Below are 23209 nucleotides of genomic sequence, written 5' to 3' on the forward strand. Positions count from 1 at the left end.
ACTGCCGCTGTTGTCAGGGAGGGTCGAGCAAGGGGGAAAAGTACACCCCACTCCCAACTACAACAAAGGAAACGTCTCATCTCCTGTAGGCAGCAAAGGGTTAAATAACCAGGCAACGCTGGCATTGTGTTTAATCAGTCACCGTTCAAATAGTTCCGTGTCGCTACAGATGAAGGTAAGGTCACAACAAGGATCAGGATCCACGTTCTGTTCCTTCAGTGCAGGTGCTCAAAGTTGGTGCAAATTACATTTTTCTGTTCACATCAAACTTTTTGTATATATATTTAAAATATTTATTCTTAAGCACAATTCATTGAAACACGCATTCATCGAAAAGAGCCAGTTTAGTCCAAGTATACCACTGTTACAGCTGGAAACACGCTACTGTTACAGGAAGAAAATAAAGCACGCAGAAAATATTCCCAGTGGATGAAAGTTCATTTGTTATTAATCAGCTTTGGTTTCTAACTTGTATGTTATATCCATTTAGTTTGGTGATTTGCAAAAGAATACCTCAAAATGGAGGTCCAGAAAAACATGGAGGTGCTAGCTGCCTTTTCTTGTATTGTTCCCGTGTCTGTCTAAGACGCAGCTCCCTCCTGACTGTGGAATGACCCTAACCCTAGAATAAGAGAGTGTTAGCATGGCCTTGAGAAGGTTTTGCTCACCGCTGCTAAAGATGTACTGCACTTCACGATGCTTGAAACAGGAAAAATATGTTGTTAAGTGACATAGTGGCTCGCCAAATATTAGCAAATGTCAAACAGCAAAGTAGTGAAGACATTAAAGATTTTACATAACCAGAGCATAACAAGAGTCTGGCTATCTGGTAACTTTTCCCTCTTCTTCTCATTCAAATTTGTGGGGTCCAGGTGTGGGGTCTGGGTGTGGGGTCAGGCATTCACTTTACATTCTAAGAACAGCGATAAAGTGGGGGTGTTGTTTTTTTAATTACAAATTACTTTCCTACAGGGGACATTTCTTGTGAGCCAAATTCACCCTCAAAGCCACAGGCTGAAGTCACCTGCTTATACAAAACAAAACAGGCTAATACAGGGTGTATTAGCCTGTTTTGTTTTGTATAAGCAGGTGACTCTTCTTTAAAGAGGGCAGTTTTTTTTTTTTTGTCGAATGCAAGACCAACGGTCTTTTTGGCAGTGACATCATGCAAAGAATGTAAAAGAGACATTCTCTTTAGCCAGAATAACACTGCCCAGACTTTTTCTTCTCTTGCGAGACAGAAATAAGCAGGATTTTAACAGTCAGAAGTGCTCTGGAATAACTCTGAAATAACTCTGGAATAACACTGCACAAGGGCGGTGCTCGGAAGATTCCAGCCTGCTCAATTCCATCGTGAATCTGCATTCAATCCAAACATCTGGAGTCAAGACTAGGAGAAAGCCAATAACCCAACTCTGCCCTGTCAGCAGAATGGCTCTTACTGCAGCATTATGGAGGTATTCATATTGTGGCAATGACAAAGACCTAAAATGGAAACATTCCCCAACACCTCTGCCCACTGGACTCTCACAGCGCTGACACTCATTTACCTAGAAGAGGCATTCTGGCCTTTGACTGTGAAGGACTAAGAACCACTTCAAATCCAGACAAACAGTCATCCAGATGTTCTGTAGGGGAACCCCTACAGAATGGTGAAAACACCCTACTGTAACCCAAACATAGGCCAGGGCCGGTGCCGACACAGCAGGAGGGAAGTGCGGGGGGGGGGGGGGGGGGGGGGTGCATGTCAGCTGCAATTGTATAGCTCTAACAGGCCTGTATCCACTCCTTTTACCATGTGCCTCTAAGTCACACTGCAGGGGAAGACACACTCAAAACATCTGGGCCGGACAGACGAGGACAAAGGCCTTCAAGAGTCACGACAAATGATTAGCCTGGACAGGCCATGACCTCCAAACTGCACCTGACCATCAACACAACCACATACAAGGGTTCATTATTCTACTGCACCAAAACAGCCAGTATGACCAGTCTGGGGTTCAGTCAAAATATCCTGTGCCTTCAACAACATAACATCAAGTCCTGACTACAGCAGCAGGACAGAGGGAAGCAGGCCACACTGTTCGGATATAAAGTGAAGAAACATTCAAATACAAGTTCCACCTCAGACACTTAAAGGTGCTGTAACTACATTTCCTCTGTACATCTCATCTGTCCTGCTACTGATGACTCGGTTGGTCACGGTGGACCCGCGGAAGTACCTGCAGAGCATCAAGGTCAAGTTTATTTATGTAGCACTTTTAACTACACAAGTTATCACAAAGCAGCTTTACACACGTGTGTGTCCATATCCCTAATGAGCACAGCAGCTTTACACACGTGTGTGTCCATATCCCAAACGAGCACTGCAGCGTTACACACGTGTGTCCATATCCCAAACGAGCACTGCAGCGTTACACACGTGTGTGTCCATATCCCTAACGAGCACTGCAGCTTTACATACGTGTGTCCATATCCCTAACGAGCACAGCAGCTTTACACACGTGTGTGTCCATATCCCAAACGAGCACAGCAGCTTTACACACGCGTGTGTCCATATCCCAAACGAGCACTGCAGCTTTACACACGCGTGTGTCCATATCCCAAACGAGCACTGCAGCTTTACACACGCGTGTGTCCATATCCCAAACGAGCACTGCAGCTTTACACACGCGTGTGTCCATATCCCAAACGAGCACTGCAGCTTTACACACGCGTGTGTCCATATCCCAAACGAGCACTGCAGCTTTACACACGCGTGTGTCCATATCCCAAACGAGCACTGCAGCTTTACACACGCGTGTGTCCATATCCCAAATGAGCACTGCAGCGTTACACACGTGTGTCCATATCCCAAACGAGCACTGCAGCGTTACACACGCTTGTCCATATCCCAAACGAGCACTGCAGCTTTACACAAGCGTGTCCATATCCCAAACGAGCACTGCAGCTTTACACACGCGTGTCCATATCCCAAACGAGCACTGCAGCTTTACACACGCGTGTGTCCATATCCCAAACGAGCACTGCAGCTTTACACACGCGTGTGTCCATATCCCAAACGAGCACTGCAGCTTTACACACGCGTGTGTCCATATCCCAAACGAGCACTGCAGCTTTACACACGTGTGTGTCCATATCCCAAACGAGCACAGCAGCTTTACACACGTGTGTGTGTCCATATCCCAAACGAGCACAGCCGCTTTACACGTGTCCATATCCCAAACGAGCACAGCCGCTTTACACGTGTCCATATCCCTAACGAGCACAGCCGCTTTACACACGTGTCCATATCCCTAACGAGCACAGCCGCTTTACACACGTGTCCATATCCCTAACGAGCACAGCCGCTTTACACACGTGTCCATATCCCTAACGAGCACAGCCGCTTTACACACGTGTCCATATCCCTAACGAGCACAGCCGCTTTACACACGTGTCCATATCCCTAACGAGCACAGCCGCTTTACACACGTGTCCATATCCCTAACGAGCACAGCCGCTTTACACACGTGTCCATATCCCTAACGAGCACAGCCGCTTTACACACGTGTCCATATCTCTAACGAGCACAGCCGCTTTACACACGTGTCCATATCTCTAACGAGCACAGCCGCTTTACACACGTGTCCATATCCCTAGTGTGTCCATATCCCTAACGAGCACAGCAGCTTTACACACGTATGTGTCCACATCCCTAACGAGCACTGCAGCTTTACACACGTGTGTCCACATCTCTAATGAGCAAAACTGCCAAAAAAATGGGCAATGGAGACAAAAACAAAAAAAAATGAATGCGTCCTGTTTCCCTGGCCTTCAGGTCAAAGGTCACACATTCACAGATCACATTACACATTCTGAGGTTATAGTCCCATTCTTATGACCTTTAGATCATGCTCCTTCTCATTTTTATGCCATTGCACTTATACAGTTCAATTCATTAAATTACAAATAGTTCAGAGTTCCCAAAGCCCTGGCAGAAACAGTGGTGGCGTGAATGTGTCAGCTAGCCTGACCGTGTCTGGCAGTAATGTTAACAGCTTCGTCTGCAGCAACATAGCAGTCAAAGTATCACAAAAACCTGAAACTCCAGACTGAGCAAAGATAAAGGAAAACGATACAGAAATAAAGAGCCAAAGCAAATGTTTTGCCTCATATGAACATAATCATTCTGCCTGCTAAATCAATTTAAAAAGATGGCCAAAAAAACCTCACAAAAGACCATAAACATCCATACGCAAACCTCCCGTCGAAGATGCACCAAAATGGCACTTGACTGGCCCACGCACAGCGCAGGAGTCCAATAAAAGCGCCATAATGGAGGCACTCAGTCAAAGATCTGTAGGCCTGAGTGGATGTAAATGTTACTAAGAGCAGGTGGAGCGTTCCACAAGGCTAATGTGGCCTCCACCACGCCACCCTGACAAGCCTGACCCGCGCATCCTCTCAATGGATCATTCTGTGCAGCCTCAGTGTCGTTAATCCATTTAGGATGCAGTTATGATGCTCACTTGTCCTCTCAAGGGACTGTGCATTATAAAGAACGTACATTATTTATCAAAGCCTGGAACTAGGGGTTCCATTAGACAGCAGGCTTAGCTAGACTGAGATGTTCACTGGGTGGGGGGGGGGGGGTGGAGTCAACAGTGGTGACATAGAGAGAGAAAATACAGCAAACTAGAGAAAGAATACGACAGATGATCATGCAGGCCAGAATAGAGAAAGAATACGACAGATGACCATGCAGGCCAAACTAGAGAAAGAATACGACAGATATTCATAAAGGCCAAATTGCACAGCACTGCCCTGCTCATCAGCTGGCCACACTGCACATGACAGCACTGAGCCCAGATGATCACACATGCTTATGTCTCAGCATAGCTGCAACACAAGCATTTGGAATGACAAATTAATACACACTGGGCTGTGCAGTTTGCTTGAGAGAGAGAGAGAGAGAGAGAGAGAGAGAGAGAGAATTAGAGAGGTGTTTTGTAATTACTAGATCAAGAATACAACAGGACAGACTAAAAAAAGCTGAAATATATTCATATAAGTATATTTAAACTGTTAAATGTTTAGCCAGTATACATTTCATATTCTTTTATTTTCTGTAATTTTAGAAGACATAAAAATATGAAAACCGTGAAAGGACAAAAATAGGAAAAACGAGATATTTGCACAGATATAATGGAGAGCTGCCATTTAAACTTAGTCATTAAAGTAAAGTGTAGCATCCAGTAAGAGAGATTAACAGACAAACCCTAAACAAACAAACCAACCATCCCTATGGATCCTACACGCATGCTGAAACTAACAGGGCATCACTTTTCAATTGCTTGAAACAAACTCAACTAGCTTTATGACCCCACAAACAACTACACACACTTTAAAACCAAACAACCCCAGTGGTTAAAGATACTTGACTAGTTCAAGTCCCACCACTGCCAAGTTTCCACTGTTTGGCCCCTGAGAAAGACACTTAACCCTCAATTACTCAAGTTGTACTTGTAAGTCACTTTGGATAAAAAAAAAAAAAAAATTGCCAGCTAAATGGCATAAAATGTAACTCCACACACCTTAACCAAACAAGTGCACACAATTTAACAAAACACCTACACACTTCAACCACTGAAGTGCATTGGGACACTCATCACTTTTACACCCCCCACTCCCCAAAACACACACACCAAAAATGTCTACCATAAAGGAAAACTAAGATGGTCAACTAAATAACGTCCATGTAAGACACAGTAACTGAGAAACCATTTTAAACAGATCACAGCCCAGTGCCAAGCTGGGGAAACAGAGCCAGAACCAGCAATTCCTTCAACACAGCACGTTCCACTTGGATACGCTGCCACAGAGCAACTGGACCGCTTACATCCAAACAACCAACCAAATCATGGACAAGGACGAATTCTTGTCCTTTGAGTAATCTGATATGTCATCGTCAATGATGTCAGGAACACAGGATCTGATCCTTCAGCTCCTGCACACACTTTGCACCGACTAATATTTACAATAACCATGTTCAAGAAATCTCTCTTCACCATATGACTTAAAACGGCAGCGTGAACAGAGCAGCATTAAATAACCCGCAGATTATTAAACCTGGTCTCGCATTTCTAAAACGTGATGTGTTATGTTGATTTATCAAGCACGGGGCTCAAATCATCGCACGGACCTCTACCAACTCACGTGCAATTACGCCAAATTGTCACGCCAAAATATACCTGGATTTAGTTAGGAAGGAAAGGTCAGATTAACCAGCGATGAAGGCAGGGACAGTCCAACCGCTACATAACGAAACACAACTAAACTACCTCCAGCATGTCAGACATTCCCTCAGCCGGGTGGGTGGGAGTGTGTGTGTGTGTGTGTGTCACCTCCCTCTATCTCACATAAAAAAACATCTGTAGCTACAGCATTAAGAGTTAAGTCAGTGGTGTGAACAGACCCACACACACCCATCACGTTACACTCCACACAGACTCTCGTTTTAGTTGCATTTCCCACTTCATTCACTGTGTTCAGATCTACCGACACAAACCTCCAACTTTACCGAGCTCGCGCCTTTTTAGAGTTGTAGATTAAATATTGCGCTCATGCACACTCACGGAGAAGGAGCGATGCACTTGTTAGTGTGTAAATATTCACGGAGGGAGTCAAAAAAATATCCACCCGTACCTCGTGCGCCACCTCGAGCGTCTGTTCAGCCCTCTCTCACAAGCCGAATTACTCCCGGCGTCAGTGTGTCGCGGACTGCGTCACCGTCCGCACAAAATTCATATCCCGCCGCGGGATGAAGTTATGGCGCTCCGAGGGGAAGTAGTCTGACTTTTCCCGTTCCGTTCAACATTTCCAATTACACAAATTATGCAATATTATGGAAATATAGTCCACCCGATAGAGAAGCCTGACTAACCTAGTACCATCTGATGTAGGTTTTCAGATCTGTAACTACACATTAAAAACAAAGCTGCAACAATAAAGCACAGGTATCCATTTACCTAATAGCAATTATTTTATATATCAGTTTACGAATAGGCTTTGTCGGTTTCAGAACCTTTGAGTAATCGTTGTTTTACAATTTACAGTAATACAATAAATAGCCAAAATAAAATTTCAGGGAGTTAATTTTATGTATGTGTAACAGTGTGTACTAAGGGTGATGACACCCAGCGCACCTGGAGCCTAACAAACACATACAGTATAAGGCGATGGATTAAAGCACGTGCACACGTCCCTCAGGTGCATTCTCCTTCTGCACAGTTCACTGTGAAGTGTTAGTGTGGGTGTGCAGACTGCACAGACAGGCATGCGCATTCGTCCTGGCACGGCGCGCGGTTATAAGGCTACTGCTTTGTATGAGTAATACTCATCTCTCCAAAACTGGGACCGTGGAGTCTGTCATTACGCCTCATTAGAAATGTTCTTGTCAAGATCATAATTGTAAAACAAAGTGCATATTCAACCAATGCAAGGTCATGCACCGTAAGCAGTTGTTTCCACAACACAAACTCTCTCTCATGTTCGTAGGATTAAACACCGCAAAATTAATTATGTGTCCAATTATTAATACACTTGGGTCTATATTTCAACGGTTGTGGCCAGTCGTAATGCCTTCTAGGACTATTTGTCTACTAGTTGTAACAAAACGTGGTTTTTTTTGTTGCTGCTGCAGGTTTTGCTGTTTACTTGTGGTGGTATGAGAAAATGTACAATTCTCTTTAAAAATAAAAGTTAAAATCACGAGGTCAGCAATCTGCATGTGAAGAACTATTTTCTTGCCCAGCTCCAGCGGCGGAGGGAAACATTCGATCGGTGAAGCTCCTGCTTGCGTTGGTGACGTCACGTGGTTGGCGACAGAATGTCTGAGTGAGGCGCGAGTAAACTGCACGTGAATGTGAAATCTGCGAAAACACTGCGCGTGCTGCGATGAACGCGCTATATATGTGCGATAATGACGGGTTGAACCGTCACTATCAAATGCTCTAACCCTAACCCTAAACACTGACCCTAACTCTAACCCTAAACACTGACCCTAACACTAACCCTAAACACTAACCCTAACACTAAACACTAACCATAACCCTAACCCTAAACACTGACCCTAACACTAACCCTAAACACTGACCCTAACCCTAACACTAACCCTAACCCTAATCACTGACCCTAACCCTAACACTAACACTAATCCTAACTCTAACACTAACCTTAACCCTAACCCTAACAATAACCCTAACCCTAAACACTGACCCTTACACTAATCCTAACCTTAACACTAACCCTAACGCTAACACAAATGCTCTAACCCTAACACTAATCCTAACCCTAAACATTGACCCTAACACTGACCCTAACACTAACCCTAATCCTAACCCTAACATTAATCCTAACCCTAACACTGACCCTAACCCTAACACTAACCCTAACCCTAATGCTAACCCAAATGCTCTAACCCTAACACTAACCCTAACCCTAAACAATAACCCTAACACTAATCCTAACCCTAACTCTAACACTAACCTTAACCCTAACTCTAACCCTAACCCTAACTCTAACACTAACCCTAACCCTAACCCCAACACTAACACTAATCCTAACTCTAAACCTAACCCTAACACTAACACTAACCTTAACTCTAACACTAACCTTAACCCTAACACTAAATCTAACCCTAACACGAACCCTAACCCTAACACTAACCTTAGCATTAACACTAACCCTAACACTAACACTAACCCTAACTCTAATACTAACCTTAACCCTAATACTAACCCTAACCCTAACACGAACCCTAATCCGAACACTAACACTAACACCAATCCTAACACTAACACTAACACTAACACTAACTAACCCATCACACCTTTCCCTTTGACAAACTGTTCAGTCCTTTGGTCATTTTGACTGGCTAGAGGCCAATTGTAGGTGTCTTCCTTAAAAAAATAGTTATCAATTATTTTAGGTAATGAAATATACTATTGATCATCCATCGTATCTGGTACATTGCTGTTTTATAGGATTGTGCCTTCAAACATACATGGAATGGTCTTTTAAAGCAGATAAATATGTTCAATATGCTTACACAGAATAAGGTGCTTATTCTGCACTCATTTCTTCAGTTTTATCCCAGTTATTCAGATTTTATCTGGTTGGGTCCGAGCTGTAAGGTTCTGCATGGATTGCGGTCTCTACACCCTCGTGCTGTGGGGGCAAAACCTGTTGGTGGAGTCACTTTTGGATCTGGCAGTTGAAATCTTTACTTTTATACGTGAAATAGGCAAAGAGGAATGGCTAGGCCGTGTGTGGACTGGTCTGATAATTAATTAAGTCGGAACACCATACGAACGTTTGTCTACGTGGATCTACAGAGCACACATGCATGTCTGGTATATCTAATATAGCTTTACTACATGTCTGATATATCTCATCTAGGTCACTCTAGCAATTAACACACTGGTTATCTAGCTGTATCGACTAGCTATCTGACAGAAATATCAATTTAGTTGCCACTACACTGATGAATAGTGCAGCTGCATGTCAGTTTCGTTGTGAGAATGTCATCCACTGCAAAGGACGGACCTCAGATCTCATTCAAAGGAGCCAAAAAAGGACATTTGTCTTGGTTAAAAACAGCATGATGTTATGATTGGAGTTCGGTCTTATTACGGCTTTTTGGGTTTTCTGGCTATATTATCAATTACGTCTGCAATAACTGCTTTAGTCTCCCATTCTGGACTTTCATGTGCTATTGAGTGTGGAGATGTCCTCAATGTCTCACACACGTGTTTCATTGACGCACTCCCCTGGTACGTCGGAGTTTTCAGTAATGCTAAGCATGTTGTCGGAGAATCAGGCGGCTCACGTTACAAACAGGCGACTGTATTGACATGGCGCACTGCCAGGCGCTTCTAGAAATAATGTCTGGAGTGGTAATATTTAAATGCTGTCTCCAAGGGCTTTTGATTCAGCCCACACGGGCTAAATGTGATGATGATGTGCTTTAAACAGTGTTTTGTTAATAGGAAAATAGAAGAGATAATTTAAATTTTGCGTAATTTATGGAAGGTAAATGTGAATCAGTAGGTCTTTGTGTGTGCTCTTCCACCAAGTCAGCTGACACATCAGTCTTGCTGAAGCTTCCTGAGGGTGTGTGTGGAGTATGTGATGGTGAGGTGTACAGAGAGTGTGTGTGTGGAGTGTGTAATTTTGAGGTGTACAGAGGGTGTGTGTGGAGTATGTGATGGTGATGTGTACAGAGAGTGTGTGTGTGGAGTGTGTAATTTTGAGGTGTACAGAGGGTGTGTGTGGAGTGTGTGATGGTGATGTGTACAGAGAGTGTGTTTGTGGAGTGTGTAATTTTGAGGTGTACAGAGGGTGTGTGTGGAGTGTGTGATGGTGAAGTCTACAGAGAGTGTGTGTGAAGTGTGTGATGGTTATGTCTACGGAGGGTGTGTGTGAAGTGTGTGATAGTGAGGTGTACAGAGGGTGTGTGTGGACTGTGTGATGGTGAGGTGTACAGAGGGTGTGTGTGGACTGTGTGATGGTAAGGTGTACAGAGGGTGTGTGTGGTGTGTGGATAATTATGTCTACAAAGGGTGTATGTGAAGTGTGTGATGGTGAGGTGTACAGAGGGTATGTATGGAGTGTGTGATGCTGAGGTGTACAGAGGGTGTTTGTGGAGTGTGTGATGGTGAGGTGTACAGAGGGTGTGTGTGGAGTGTGTGATGCTGAGGTGTACAGAGGGCATGTGTGCCTGCAATACCTCACCCTCAGCAGTCTGAGCCCCATAACTCCCCTCTCTGATTGGATAGCAGTGGCATTTGTTGTAAACAGACTGTGTGTTATTTGTACATTGCTAGTGGTGTAAGATGAGCCTTCCCTTGTGAGAGGGTGGGGTTGGCTCTGAGGGGGGGGGGGGGGGGTTGCAGTGGTGTGGTAGGGGGGCTAGTGTGCGGTGGGTGGTCTGTCATACTCTGTCCCCAGGGTGAAGGAGAAGTATTGTGAAGCTTTGCACAAAGTGAGGGAAACTGGCTGGAGCAGCTGCAATGTCTGAGTGCTATACAGTGTGTGCATAGAGTATAGCAGCGCTCGCAAATACACTGGTATTTGTTATCCATTTTGGAGGTGGGAGAGGAAATCATGTTACTCCCACTATCACTACAACTGCCAGCAAGAACAGAAATGTGTCCTCTGTTTAGAAGAGGACACGTGTCCTCTGTTTAGTGTGTTGAAGGGCGGGGAGAGAAACTGAAGCCTTCAAGTAAAGGAAAATGAATATTATTGTTATATATTCACAAACTTTATCATTTTATTTGGTTTGTAATTGTATGTAATTCATTGCCTGTCAGATTCATATATGTGAAAGAACATTCAAAGATGCACACAATCAGGTATTATCTGGTATCATCCAGGTAAGATGATGTCAGGTACTAGTAGGCTAGGTGAGCACCTTAAGATCATTTCAGAAAATGTATGACTAGACCAAGATACTATGAAAGACAAATAAGAAACGATCTGTATTTTTTTTCATAATGCTTTAGTGCAGAAGTATAATAGTTAAAAAATTAAAGTTTAAAACATTACCCTATTTAACCTAGGAAAAAAAAAATGCAATTTAGAGCACTGTTTCTTGGACATGAGTGTTTAGCTTTAACCTAACCTAAATACCAGAGCCAGTAAGTGATGTTTTTAAAACTCCTTCTCAGAAGTGACTTGTAGTCTGAAGATGTGATAACGTGGTATGCATTTTACAGATGTTCCTCTAATACAATACAGTGAGGCAATTCCTCATGAGATGAGCAGGAGAAAGAGAGAGAGAGAGAGAGAGAGAGAAAATGTGTGTGTGTGTGTGTGTGTGTGTGTGTGTGTGAGAGAGAGTGGGGGAGGTGTCCATCTGGAGATATTGTAAACGATAGGACACTGACATCACCCTTTCCTGTCGAGTATTCGAAATACAATTTGGTAGAAAAATAGCAAGCTTCCCTTGGATGATTTATTTGTTTAAAAAAAGATTAAATAATAGCACAGAAGGAGTATCATCACTATTTATGTACTAGCTATTGTTACAAATGTTAACATAAAGCAAACAGGCTTGTGGGAAGGGTTTTCTGAGGGTCTCACATTATAATCAGTTATAATAACAGAACCTGTGTAATGCAAGCTAATGTTGTCTCACACAATACCATACACATTATGTTCATATACAGTATAAAAAACATGTACAACATACATATATGTGCCTCCATGAACCAAGCATGGATCAAATTTTAAGCCAGTGTCTGAGGTTTAAGAACCGCTTACTGATGATCACATCAAGATGCCATGATATCACTGTCCAACAGTCTATCGATCTTGCGTCTTCCATTGGAGCCACTACAACACCATAAGTATAGCAATGGAGGTCAAAGGTTGCGCAGATAACCCCTTAAAGTTCCTCAATCGAATGGGCTTGTTTCCAAAAGGGCTCGTGGGCATCAAGTTTAGTTGTGCTCTCTCTACAGCCCCTACCTTCTCTCCTCCATGCTGGATGGCCTCTCTTTCTGCTCCCAGTCTAGTAGAGGGGAGCCATCGATCAGCGCCAATTAACCACGGCACTTCAAGGACACTGAGACAGGACCCTGGCACACACACACAGCCGCTGACCAAACGCCAGCCTCCAGTAACCTTTCCCTATTATGGATGTCAGTTTGCAGTCCTGTGCCCACTCTGGGTCACTGATTCAAGCTTTTCTTCACACCGCTATCTCCTTCTCTATAATAATAATAACATTCCTCTGAACTGAATAGTAAAGCATTGGCACCAATTTAAAGTACTATTATAGTTATTTAGCTGCACAGTACTAAATGAAGAATTATTGAAAATGTTGGTTCTAAAAACACAAACGACAAATTGCTTTACATGACAACAGTACACACTAACAGTATTCAATATATGAGCCTGAATAAATCAGTAGCTGAAATGATAACTGAGATTAGTCATTGTGCCCTGGCATCTCAATAATGAAATAAACCATCTGAAAACAAACTCGTCTTAAATGGACTGGGTAAAGAACGTCTATACAGCTGGGACATGTGAATGGCTGAAGATAAATTACTATCTTTAACCAGCACTAAGTGAGCTTCACACAGCAAAAACAATGCTGATGGAAAACTGTGGACCAGTCTTAGAAACCATACTGGGCAGAGAGGCAGCACACAGACAAGCTCTGCTTCTTGTATGCTCTCGCTGAGAAAAAAATCCCTCATGTTCAGCACTCATCTTTCTCATCATGAGCTAGAGGCAGCTTTCCCCCAACACTGTTGCTTCTGCACCCGAAATCATGTTGGCTATTATTAATGCAAAACCTTATTTTTCATGGTAATTTTTGTCTTGTACCTTTTCAAAAAAGGTCAAACTGAAACTATACTAATCATTAATTTTACTTATGAATCACACAGTGGCTCAGTTCCTGATATGACGTTGGAATGTGAATTGTTTTTATCAGGTTATCGTACTTTTGATTGTCCCTTTAAAACAAAGTTTATAGATTTGGCTTTAACTAAAAACAAGCAAGCACAATTTGTCATCCACATATCTTTTAATCAACATTAAAAGACATGAGAATTGAGAGCCATAATATTAATGCATGTGCCAGTACAGGTAGTCAGGTGCCCTCTGGTGGTCAAACACTGAAAATGTATTGAGAATGCCAATACAGAAGTTTTCCTTAAAGTACCAATAAAAAGAGAATAAGTCTGTAGTGGAAGGCAGAAGCAAGCTTATAGCAGCAGGTCCAGAGTCCACATCTCATTAGCAAACTCTTTCCCCCTTTCTCAATCTTGCTGAAGTGTGTGATTTTGGGAGGACAGCCAGATCCTGTCGAGAGGGATGAAACTAGTCATCGAGGAAGAAGTAGTTACCCCCTTTCTTCTGCTCCACATCCTGCAAACACCAAACAAACAAAAAGGGATGCATCAAACAGGCACAGCAGTGCAGTACAATCACATATCTGAGCCTTTCCAGGACATTATTTAAAAAAGCTAAATATGTATTTTAAACAATAATCTATCACTTCAGCCAACAGACCTTGTTAAGTATGGCACATACAGTGGACACTCCAGAAAGACCTCAGATAAGTTAGTGTTAGACTATAAGTTATTGCATCATTATTTCAACTATGGGCACGAATCTTTTTTTAATAAATCAGAGAGAAATTCTGACATTGTGTTTTTGCCAGATCCTTTTTAGACTTTAATCCAGACTTGAACATACAGTTCAAATGACATATAATTTTACTGTCCAAGGAAAAAGGATAGGGTAATTTTTTATGTGGACACAACAACTGCTTGTCTGTAAATAAGGTTGAGCTATGTGTTTACCTTAATGGAATTGAGTTTATTGATTCTTGGTCTGAAATTGTTGGGGTCTCTGCGGAACGTGATCTCCAGCAGAGAGAGGAACTTGTTCATCCCTGCAAGCAGCGTCTGTGGCCTGAGAGACAGATGGTCAAAGCATCATTAGCATTTCATTAGCATAAACCAGACTTGATGTCCACAAGATGCGTTTAGTCAAACAACATTTATCATTTATGTTTATAGAGCCATTTTCCCCTTCAAACATACTGCACTTACATGTTTGCGGTCGTCCTTTTTGATGGAACTCCATCGAACACAATAACACGGTCAGCCAGATACGTGGCCATGATGAAGTCGTGCTCAACCACGAAGGCTGTTTTCTTTGCATGGAGAATGAATCTGGTAGAAATATGCTATGTTAACAACACTGGACTTACACAGAAAATAAAACCAAAAAACCTCAGCATCCACTTTTTGTAAGCACACAGTAAAGGTCTAAGTAAGGGAGACGCTACCGTTTGATGACCCTAGCAGCCATCAGACGCTGCTCGGAGTCCAGGTAGGCTGAGGGCTCGTCTATCAGGTAGACATCTGCGGGCTTTCCCAGACAAAGAGCCAGCGCCACTCTCTGAAGCTCTCCTCCAGACAAGTTCTGAACCTGTGAGCACACATGTACGCATGCGTGAAATAAAATGTACGCATGCGTACATGTACACACACGGACACACACCCACACCCACACACCTATCAATCTCCATGACTGTGACGATCAGAGAACGACTTCATGGATGTATTCACCATGTAAACTAGATTATTTAGAGGTAAAACCTATGAAAACAAGTCTACATATCTCAGTGGTTAAGGTACTTGACTTGTAATTGGAAGGTTGCTGGTTCAAGCCCCACCACTGCCAAGTCACCACTGTTGGTCCCCTGAGTAAGGCCCTCCATTGCTCAAGTTGTACTCAGTCATAATTGTAAGTTGCTTTGGATAAAAGTGTCAGGTAAATGTATGGAGAGGTATAACCCATATAAACAAGTCTATGTAGAGGTATTCACCATGTAAACAGGTGCAATGCTAGGACCAGGTGCTCTTATTTCTTCTGTTTCAGTTAATACCCAATCTAGTTCATATCTCTTATTATGAGATTCTTTGTGTAAAACAAATTAGTTATTTAAGACATTTTTTAGAAATTGTCTACTCCATGTGTTTATTGCTCGAGACAGACAGAGAACACGGTATCTCTTAGCACGCACATCCTGATCAATGATGCTGTCAATCTGCATGGGCTTCATGACATCTGTGACGAACTGCGGGTGTGTGTATGCGTCTCTGATCTTCTCGTGGAGCAGAGCACGCACGCTACCCTGCAGAGGAAAAACACAAACATGTTAACTGCTAGAGCCCAACTTGGTACTGTTAGTTTTTTTCAACACGTGTAACAGCAGTGTATGCAGCGTACGCTAAACGTGTAACAGCACAGTATGCAGCGTATGCTAAAGGTGTAACAGCACAGTATGCAGCGTATGTTAAAGGTGTAAGAGCAGCGTATGCGGCGTATGTTAAAGGTGTAACAGCACAGTATGCAGCGTACGCTAAACGTGTAACAGCACAGTATGCAGCGTATGCTAAAGGTGTAACAGCACAGTATGCAGCGTACGTTAAAGGTGTAACAGCAGCGTATGCGGCGTACGTTAAAGGTGTAACAGCACAGTATGCAGCGTATGCTAAAGGTGTAACAGCACAGTATGTAGCATACTTTAAACTTGGGGCTGATCTTTTGAGGCTTATAGCTAACATTGAGGATAGGCACCTCTCCTGCAACAGAAGAGGCAGGGGTGAGACTGGCACATATTTGAGCATCATAAAACAATAATGAACATTTATAAACAGCTATGGACATTTATAAATGGTTTTGAACAGTTATAGATACAGGACACGGGTTACTCACCACCATCATCTGGTTTTAGTCGGCCAGCCAGCATCCTAATAAAGGTGGTTTTGCCAGTGCCTGGAAGAAGTGATTAGATATTAACAGTTTCACAATGAGACTGAGACTGTAACTAGTATTTAGCACATAAACCTTTTTCAAAATGTAAACACACTACATGAGCATTTCAATATATTTCACATTACTGTACTCCACTCCATAGAACTAAAGCCTGTACAATTAATTTGGTTCATCAGTCAAATGTCAGACCTTTCATACGTTCATTTAATAAAAAAAGTATAACAGATCTGTGCAGGAGAACCAGTGGTGCACACCCCTGAAATCTTAAGCCTGTGCGAATAATGAGCTCCATTTACACTCACAGTCTCTCTCTCTCTCTCTCTCTCACACACACACACACACTTTTGCCCACTCTCGTCTGCGTCTCACCATTCTCCCCGAGCATCACCATAATCTCTGAGTCCGTGAACTCGCCCCCGGAGATCTTCAGCTCAAAGTCGCCCATCACCTTCATCATGTTGGGGTACTGGTAGCGACACATTTTCTTCACCTCCTCCTCCGTGGCTGTTTCGGCCACCTTGAACACCAGTGACGTCTCGCGGAACCGAAGGTTCTCTGTTGGCACGTAGCCATCCAGAAATATGTTGATGCCTGGAAAAGAAGATGAGGTGCGCCAGGTTACGAGTCGTGCCTGTGACTTACCCCGCACTTCACAGGTTAGGGAACACGAGTCATTAGGCTCTTAGAAGACGCTTCTGCTCTGCAAAGTGTAGCAACTAAAGAATGCTGGGTGCAGCATGGTTGGATCAAGCATAAAGGCTAAAAAAGCTAATGCTAACAAAGGAACATTGGTAGTTGCCAGATAGCATAAGCATGCAGTCCTGTCACTCACATCATATACTGCGTAGCACTTTCAGGTTAAACCTACCCTGTTAACATGAGAGCAATGAGCAGTAGTGAAATGAGTGTGTGAGACCAACAAGCTCAGTACCTTCGCGCACACTGAAGGGCATGGTAACCACACCATATGCGCTGGGTACTCCATATAAGCAGCAGATGAAGTCAGACAGGTAGTCCAGAACACTGAGGTCATGCTCCACTACGATGATGTATCTAAAAGACGTTTAGAGAAGGCCACACTTGTCTTGAGTCCCATGCCAGTGCAGACAGGTACTGGTACTACAATAAATCACAACGCTGGTATTTACTATATGGACAAAAGTATTCGGATACCTACATGAGCATTCATGACGTCCTATTCTAAATATACAGGAGTTGGTCTCCTCTTTGTAGCTGTAACAGCTTATGCTCTTCTGAGAAGGATTTCTACAAGATTTTGGAGTGTGTCTATGAGACTTTTTGCCCAGTCATCCAGAAGAGTGTTTGAGGTCAGACACGAACGAGAGGGCCTGGCTCCCAATCTCCTTTCTAGTTCATCCCAAAGATGTCTGATGAGGTTCAGGTCAGTCAGGGCTGTGTGGGCCAGTCACATTCTTCCACACCAGACTCACCCCACCGTGCCTTTAAGGACCTTACTTTGTGCACTGGGACAGTCATGATGGAACAGTAAAGGTCTTTCCCCAAACTCTCCCACCAAGGTGAATTATCCAGAATGTCCTGGTATGGTGAAGCATTAAGATTTCCCGCGCTTTACAGTTGGCACAATGCAGGCAGGTAGCGTTCTCCTGGCATTTGCCAAACCCAGACTTGTCCATCAGACTGCCACATAGAGAAGCACGACTCATCACTCCACTGAACATGGTTCCACTGCTCCAGAGTTCAGTGACAGCGTGCTTGACACCACTCCATCCAACACTTGCCTCTGTGCTTAGTGACATGTTTGCATGCTGCTTGGCCACAGAAACCCATGGAAGCTCCTGGTGCAGTTTCTGTGCCGGTGTTAATGTCAGAGGAGGTCTAGAACTCTGCAGTTATTGAGTCAGCAGAGAGGTGGCAACTTTTACGCACTATGCACCTCAGCACCCAGTGGCCCTGCGCTGTAACTTTACATCACTATAATTCCTAAATACTTCTACTTTCCAATAATACCACTCACAGTTGATCTTGAAATATCTAGGAGTGAAGACATTTCATGAGCTGACTTGTTGTAACAGTGGCATTACAGTACTACGCTCAGTTCAGTGAGCTATTTAGAATAATCCTTTACAAATGTCTGTAAACACAGACTTCATTGCTAGGTTCTTGAGTTTGCAATGGGACTGAATTAAATAATTAAGGTGTGTCCCGATACTTTTGTCCATACAGTGTATGTGAGTTGTCCACTGTTTTGGTTTAATTCTCAAAGTTTTAAGAAGTTCAGAGTTGATGTTTTAGGATCCCCCTGTTTTTGATTAGAAACCACCAAGAGAAGTCAGTTTATTAAAACCAGAATGAAGACAGCTGCATTTGAAGAAATCTGAGAGCCTGGGCGCCCCACCCACCTGTCTGGCGTGATAAGAGAGCGAATGGTGATGGCAGCCTTCAGTCTCTGCTTCACGTCCAGGTAACTGGACGGCTCGTCAAACATGAAACTAACAGATACAACACAAGTCAGTAGAAGCAAAGCAAGGACATTCTCTGCTTTTCTGCAGCCATTTTAAAATGCAGGAGCACAAGGGGTAAAACAGTTTTGTTCCTTACTACAAACCAACATTAAGTGCTCTGCTTTTAAACTAAGATACATTGATATTTCAGAGAGGTTTCACAAAGAGCAAAGCCAGACTTTGACTAAAATGGTATTTACAAGGAACAAAAATATTGACTGTATAACTGAATCCATTAAGAGGTTTAATTTGTCTCTATAAAACAGATCCAATCTGTGCAAAGCTTTCAGATAAACTTCAGTTAAACTAAAGGGCCTGAATACAACCACCTGACATCAGCAATGAGAACACCTCCTCAGTGGCCTAGTGTAGTGTAAAACAGATTAAGCGGCCTATTGTAGTGTAAAAACAGATAAATTAAGTGGCTTAGTGTACCAGAGTTTTAGAACCTTACATGTCTGCCCTCTGGATACAAACCACAGCACAGGCAAAACGCTGCAGTTCTCCCCCTGACAAGTCCTCCACGTTTCTGTCCCTGAGATGAGTCAGGTCTGTGTCAATGAAAACATACAACCATTTACATTTTCGACCTCAAACGGGCAAACCTGATCTGTTCATTAAGGCTGAGTAATCATTGGGTATAACTTTCTGTATTTATGGCTGCAAAGCTAACTGTTTCCAGCTAACTCTCTTTCTGGTGTATGGCCTGTTCAGTCATGAACATACCCAGTTGTTCACAGACCACGCTCTCCGTTTTAGTGTCGTCCTTCCTGCTCAGAATAGACCCTACACTGCCCTGGGAAACATGGACATGTGTTACATAAATGTCCAGTCCGAACCAAAAATAAGTACAAACTAATCAGAAGACAGCTGCATGAATTCTAGGCTAACTGACTTTGACAGTTTTGGGGATCTGGTCCACATATTGAGGCTTCACAATGGCCTTCAAATCATCTTCAAGGATCTTAGTGAAGTAATTCTGCAGCTCAGACCCACGGAAGTAAGTCAGGATCTCCTGCCAGTCAGGGGGAGCCTGTCAAAGAAAGAGAAGGATTAACACTTTGTGTACTTAATTATTCTTAATATGTCTGATGTGTCCTCAGAAGGCCATGTCTGAATTAAACCACCAAGTGTGTGGATTGCCTGTCCATTGCACCAGTTTTCGTGTTTATTTACTTTAAAAAAAGAAAAAAAGAAGCCCATAAAGTCTTACACTTCATGTATGATCTTAGTCTAGCAATCTGCTTCTGCAATCCAGTCCATGTAATCTTGTACATAGTCACCAAACAGTTCACTAATGACTTTTTAAAACTCTATTCTAAGATTATTTGTTTGTTTGTTTTTTTTCTTCCATTTTGCCAGTGAACATTTTTATTTGAAGCTGTCACACATTATTTTCTGGAAACTCTTGGCTACTCAAATGTGTCATAATTTAGATGAAAATGACTAACAGAAATTTGATATCGCCATGAATTTGGCCACGTTTTCATAAAACTTTTACCAAGCGCCTAAGCTTTTTTGTTTTTGCTTGCATGTACAGACAAACTAGATTGTCTGTGAACTGAAAATATAAGCATTTAGATAATCGTTTATTACATGGCTTATTACTTGGACAAAATATATGATTAGCATAAGGCAGAAATATTTTAATAGATTTTTTCTCCTCTACGATCCATGCAGATTGCTAACCCTCTGTCAGCCACAGTAAACCAGACCTTGGAGGTTTTTGTCCGAGCTAATACACAGTAATATCCGCCCAGGCTCTCATGGTATTGTGCATCTCTCATGTATTCTCCTGACCACTAGAAAATAACCTTGTTTTGAAGGAGCATGTATTTTATTGGTAGATACTTTAATATTTTTTATAAAGTGCAAGTTCTTAATGAACAAACTTCATCTCAGTCCTCAATGCCATACATGCATAACTTAATAACAAAGAGCAAAATTGTTCTTACACACACACACACACACACACACACACACACACACTCTCTCGCACTCACACTCACGTCATATTTTCCCAAGTTTGGCTTCTGTTTTCCTGCCAGGATCTTAAGTGCAGTTGACTTTCCGATGCCGTTGGTTCCCACCAGCCCTAAAACCTCTCCTGGTCTGGGTATCGGTAGCCTATAATGATGCAAGCAAACCTACTTGTGCAGAAAAGATTTAGGATATGCAATTTTATATTGTAAACCATATCAATTACCTGTGGAGTTTGAAAGAATTGGCACAGTATCTGTGAGTGGTCTCTTTCTCAAGGTTACTTGGTAGGTTGACAATGGCCAAGGCCCCAAATGGACATTTCTACAAAATGAGGAGAAAAAACATGCACACAAAACAAGTAAAAAATAGTAGACACACAAAAAGACACACATGGGTCCCATTAATCAGGGCTTCCTCATTGACATTGCCTTCTGTCTTGGTGAAAGTCTTGTACCCAAAACTGTTATATAGGATGGTCTTTAAAAACATGCTTTTCATACCTTAATGCAGATACCACATCCTATACAGAGTGATTCAGATATCCAGACAAGTTTGCTCTGTGGGGTGACCTCTATACACAGCTTTCCTGTGAAGATAATTTACAATTATACAGTGGGGTTGGGGCACAAGACCCAATTATATGTATATAACCTTCTATCAAGGAGAAATAAATAGTTTTATATCCCATCTGTGATTGGGCTCTACAGAATTTATGATTTAGATAAAACTGCTTCAGAAATGACACTGTTAAATCTATGTATATATTTGTACCCATTCGAACCACTGGGCAACTTTTCTTGCATTCTTGTCTGCATTTCTTTGGCTTGCACTTGTCATGGTTGACGATGGCAATTCGGGTCGGTTTTTCAGACATTCTTCCAGACTCCTGTCAGAAAGGTCTGAACGGTGCCCTTTCCGGATCTCACCAGGACATACGCTACAGAAACATAGACAGTAAAACAACAGGAAACATTCACGACTACAATCCAAAATGAGGTATACCAACTTATATAGTTAAATTAACAAAACAGACAACTTGTAACGGTTTTAATGCCGACAGCGACTCTCAACAGCGCACTCAACTTGGACAAAGTATAACGTTAAAGTATCGTCATGTTTATTGTGAATAACATTAATTACATTATACTATAGTTTGTTAGCTAATGCAAATTGAGTGATCTTACAAATAGTTCGTTTTATCAGAAATAAAAAATAAGATGTCAGTTCCATCCCTGCTCGGCGACAGACATATCAACAATACTGCATATGGAAACACTATACTACTACATTACTAACCACCTAACCACAGAGCTAGAGAGATAGCACAGTTAACTAACCTAGGTTAACTAACGGTCTACGTTCCCCACGACCACAGCCGACCGTCAGTAACTAAGCCCAACCTAGCCCTAACTTAACCCAACGTCAGTAACGTTTATCTTTGTTTCTGAACGCAGTCAATAAGATAACTAGTTATCTTAGCGTTAGATAAATTAGCTAACTAGGAGAACTAGCACAGGCCACAGGTCTGTCACCGACTGAAACAGACGTGATGACTTTTCACGTAATAGGAGAAGTCACTGTTATAAAGGCTAATTCATCCAGCTAGCGAATAATTTTGTTATTATGTGGGCTCTGATTATTAATGATATAATCATTCCTAATATAACGGCTGGCGTTTGAGTAGCTATGAGCTCGGATACGTAGCTGAAGTTAGCAGACCTGCTACTCACCACGGGCAGCGATGCTAACTATGCTAACGGGTTAGCACATAAGCTAGCGTTATGTAGAGACGACTGGGTTAGCGCACAGCTATAACACACAGCTATAGCACACAGCTATAACACACAGTGCTATAACACACGGCTATAACATACAGCTATAGCACACACAGCTATAGCACACAGCTATAACACTATAACACACAGTTATAACACACACAGCTACAACACTCACAGCTATAACACACGGCCATAGCACACACAGCTATAACACTCACAGCTATAACACACACGGCTATAACATACAGCTATAGCACAGTTATAACACACAGCTATAACATACAGCTATAACACACAGTCATAGCACACAGTGCTATAACACATACTTAACATACAGTTATAACACAGTCATAGCACACACTGCTATAACACATACTAACTCACAATGGGCAAACTATGCTAACTATGCTAACGGATTAAAACACAGGGTTATGTAGAGACGACAACACAAACACCAATACCTACGGTCACACGGGGTATCTTTAACCCAACCTAACCTAACCCTCCCCTCACCTCACCTTCTGCCACTCCGGCCTCTCAAACGTTCTTAGAAACGGTGGCACTAATTTCTCTTCGCACTATGTGGGCTACGACGTCATCCTGTGACGCCAT

At 42.6% G+C, this 23209-nt stretch overlaps 2 protein-coding genes across 12 annotated transcripts in view; both read right to left on the bottom strand.

Annotated features, from left to right (window-relative positions):
- smad1 (SMAD family member 1) overlaps positions 1 to 6807 on the bottom strand; it is a 52893-nt gene extending 46086 nt beyond the window's left edge. For 2 of the 5 annotated variants that reach the window (XM_081724613.1, XM_026996555.3), the window contains exon 1: positions 6688 to 6807. The gene's annotated coding sequence lies outside the window, so the exon portion shown is untranslated. Of the gene's footprint in view, positions 1 to 513; positions 1003 to 6233; positions 6590 to 6617 lie in introns of those variants that run through there. The other 3 variants (XM_081724611.1, XM_081724610.1, XM_081724612.1) reach the window with 3 other exon arrangements.
- A 6759-nt stretch (positions 6808 to 13566) lies between these two features.
- LOC113592233 (ATP-binding cassette sub-family E member 1) lies at positions 13567 to 23209 on the bottom strand. Of its 7 annotated transcripts, none has more exons than XM_027033033.3 (18): positions 23116 to 23209; positions 21591 to 21756; positions 21320 to 21405; positions 21043 to 21140; positions 20846 to 20963; positions 19732 to 19869; positions 19563 to 19632; positions 19291 to 19387; positions 18735 to 18824; positions 17285 to 17406; positions 16723 to 16944; positions 16294 to 16353; positions 16102 to 16160; positions 15599 to 15709; positions 14858 to 15000; positions 14619 to 14741; positions 14367 to 14478; positions 13567 to 13929 (listed from the first exon to the last, which is right to left on the bottom strand). In XM_027033033.3, the coding sequence occupies exons 2-18, from the start codon at positions 21691 to 21693 to the stop codon at positions 13882 to 13884; spliced, it is 1800 nt and encodes a 599-aa protein (XP_026888834.2). In that variant the 5' UTR covers positions 21694 to 21756; positions 23116 to 23209; the 3' UTR covers positions 13567 to 13881. The 7 variants fall into 7 exon arrangements, with proteins under 7 accessions (XP_026888834.2, XP_026888829.2, XP_081580944.1 ...); XM_027033028.3 differs by having other exon boundaries at positions 20840 to 20963; XM_081724818.1 differs by having other exon boundaries at positions 20840 to 20963; positions 23111 to 23134.

This window comes from Electrophorus electricus, chromosome 12 (assembly GCF_041902795.1).
Source record: "Electrophorus electricus isolate QZ-2024a chromosome 12, ASM4190279v1, whole genome shotgun sequence".
Taxonomy (NCBI): domain Eukaryota; kingdom Metazoa; phylum Chordata; class Actinopteri; order Gymnotiformes; family Gymnotidae; genus Electrophorus; species Electrophorus electricus.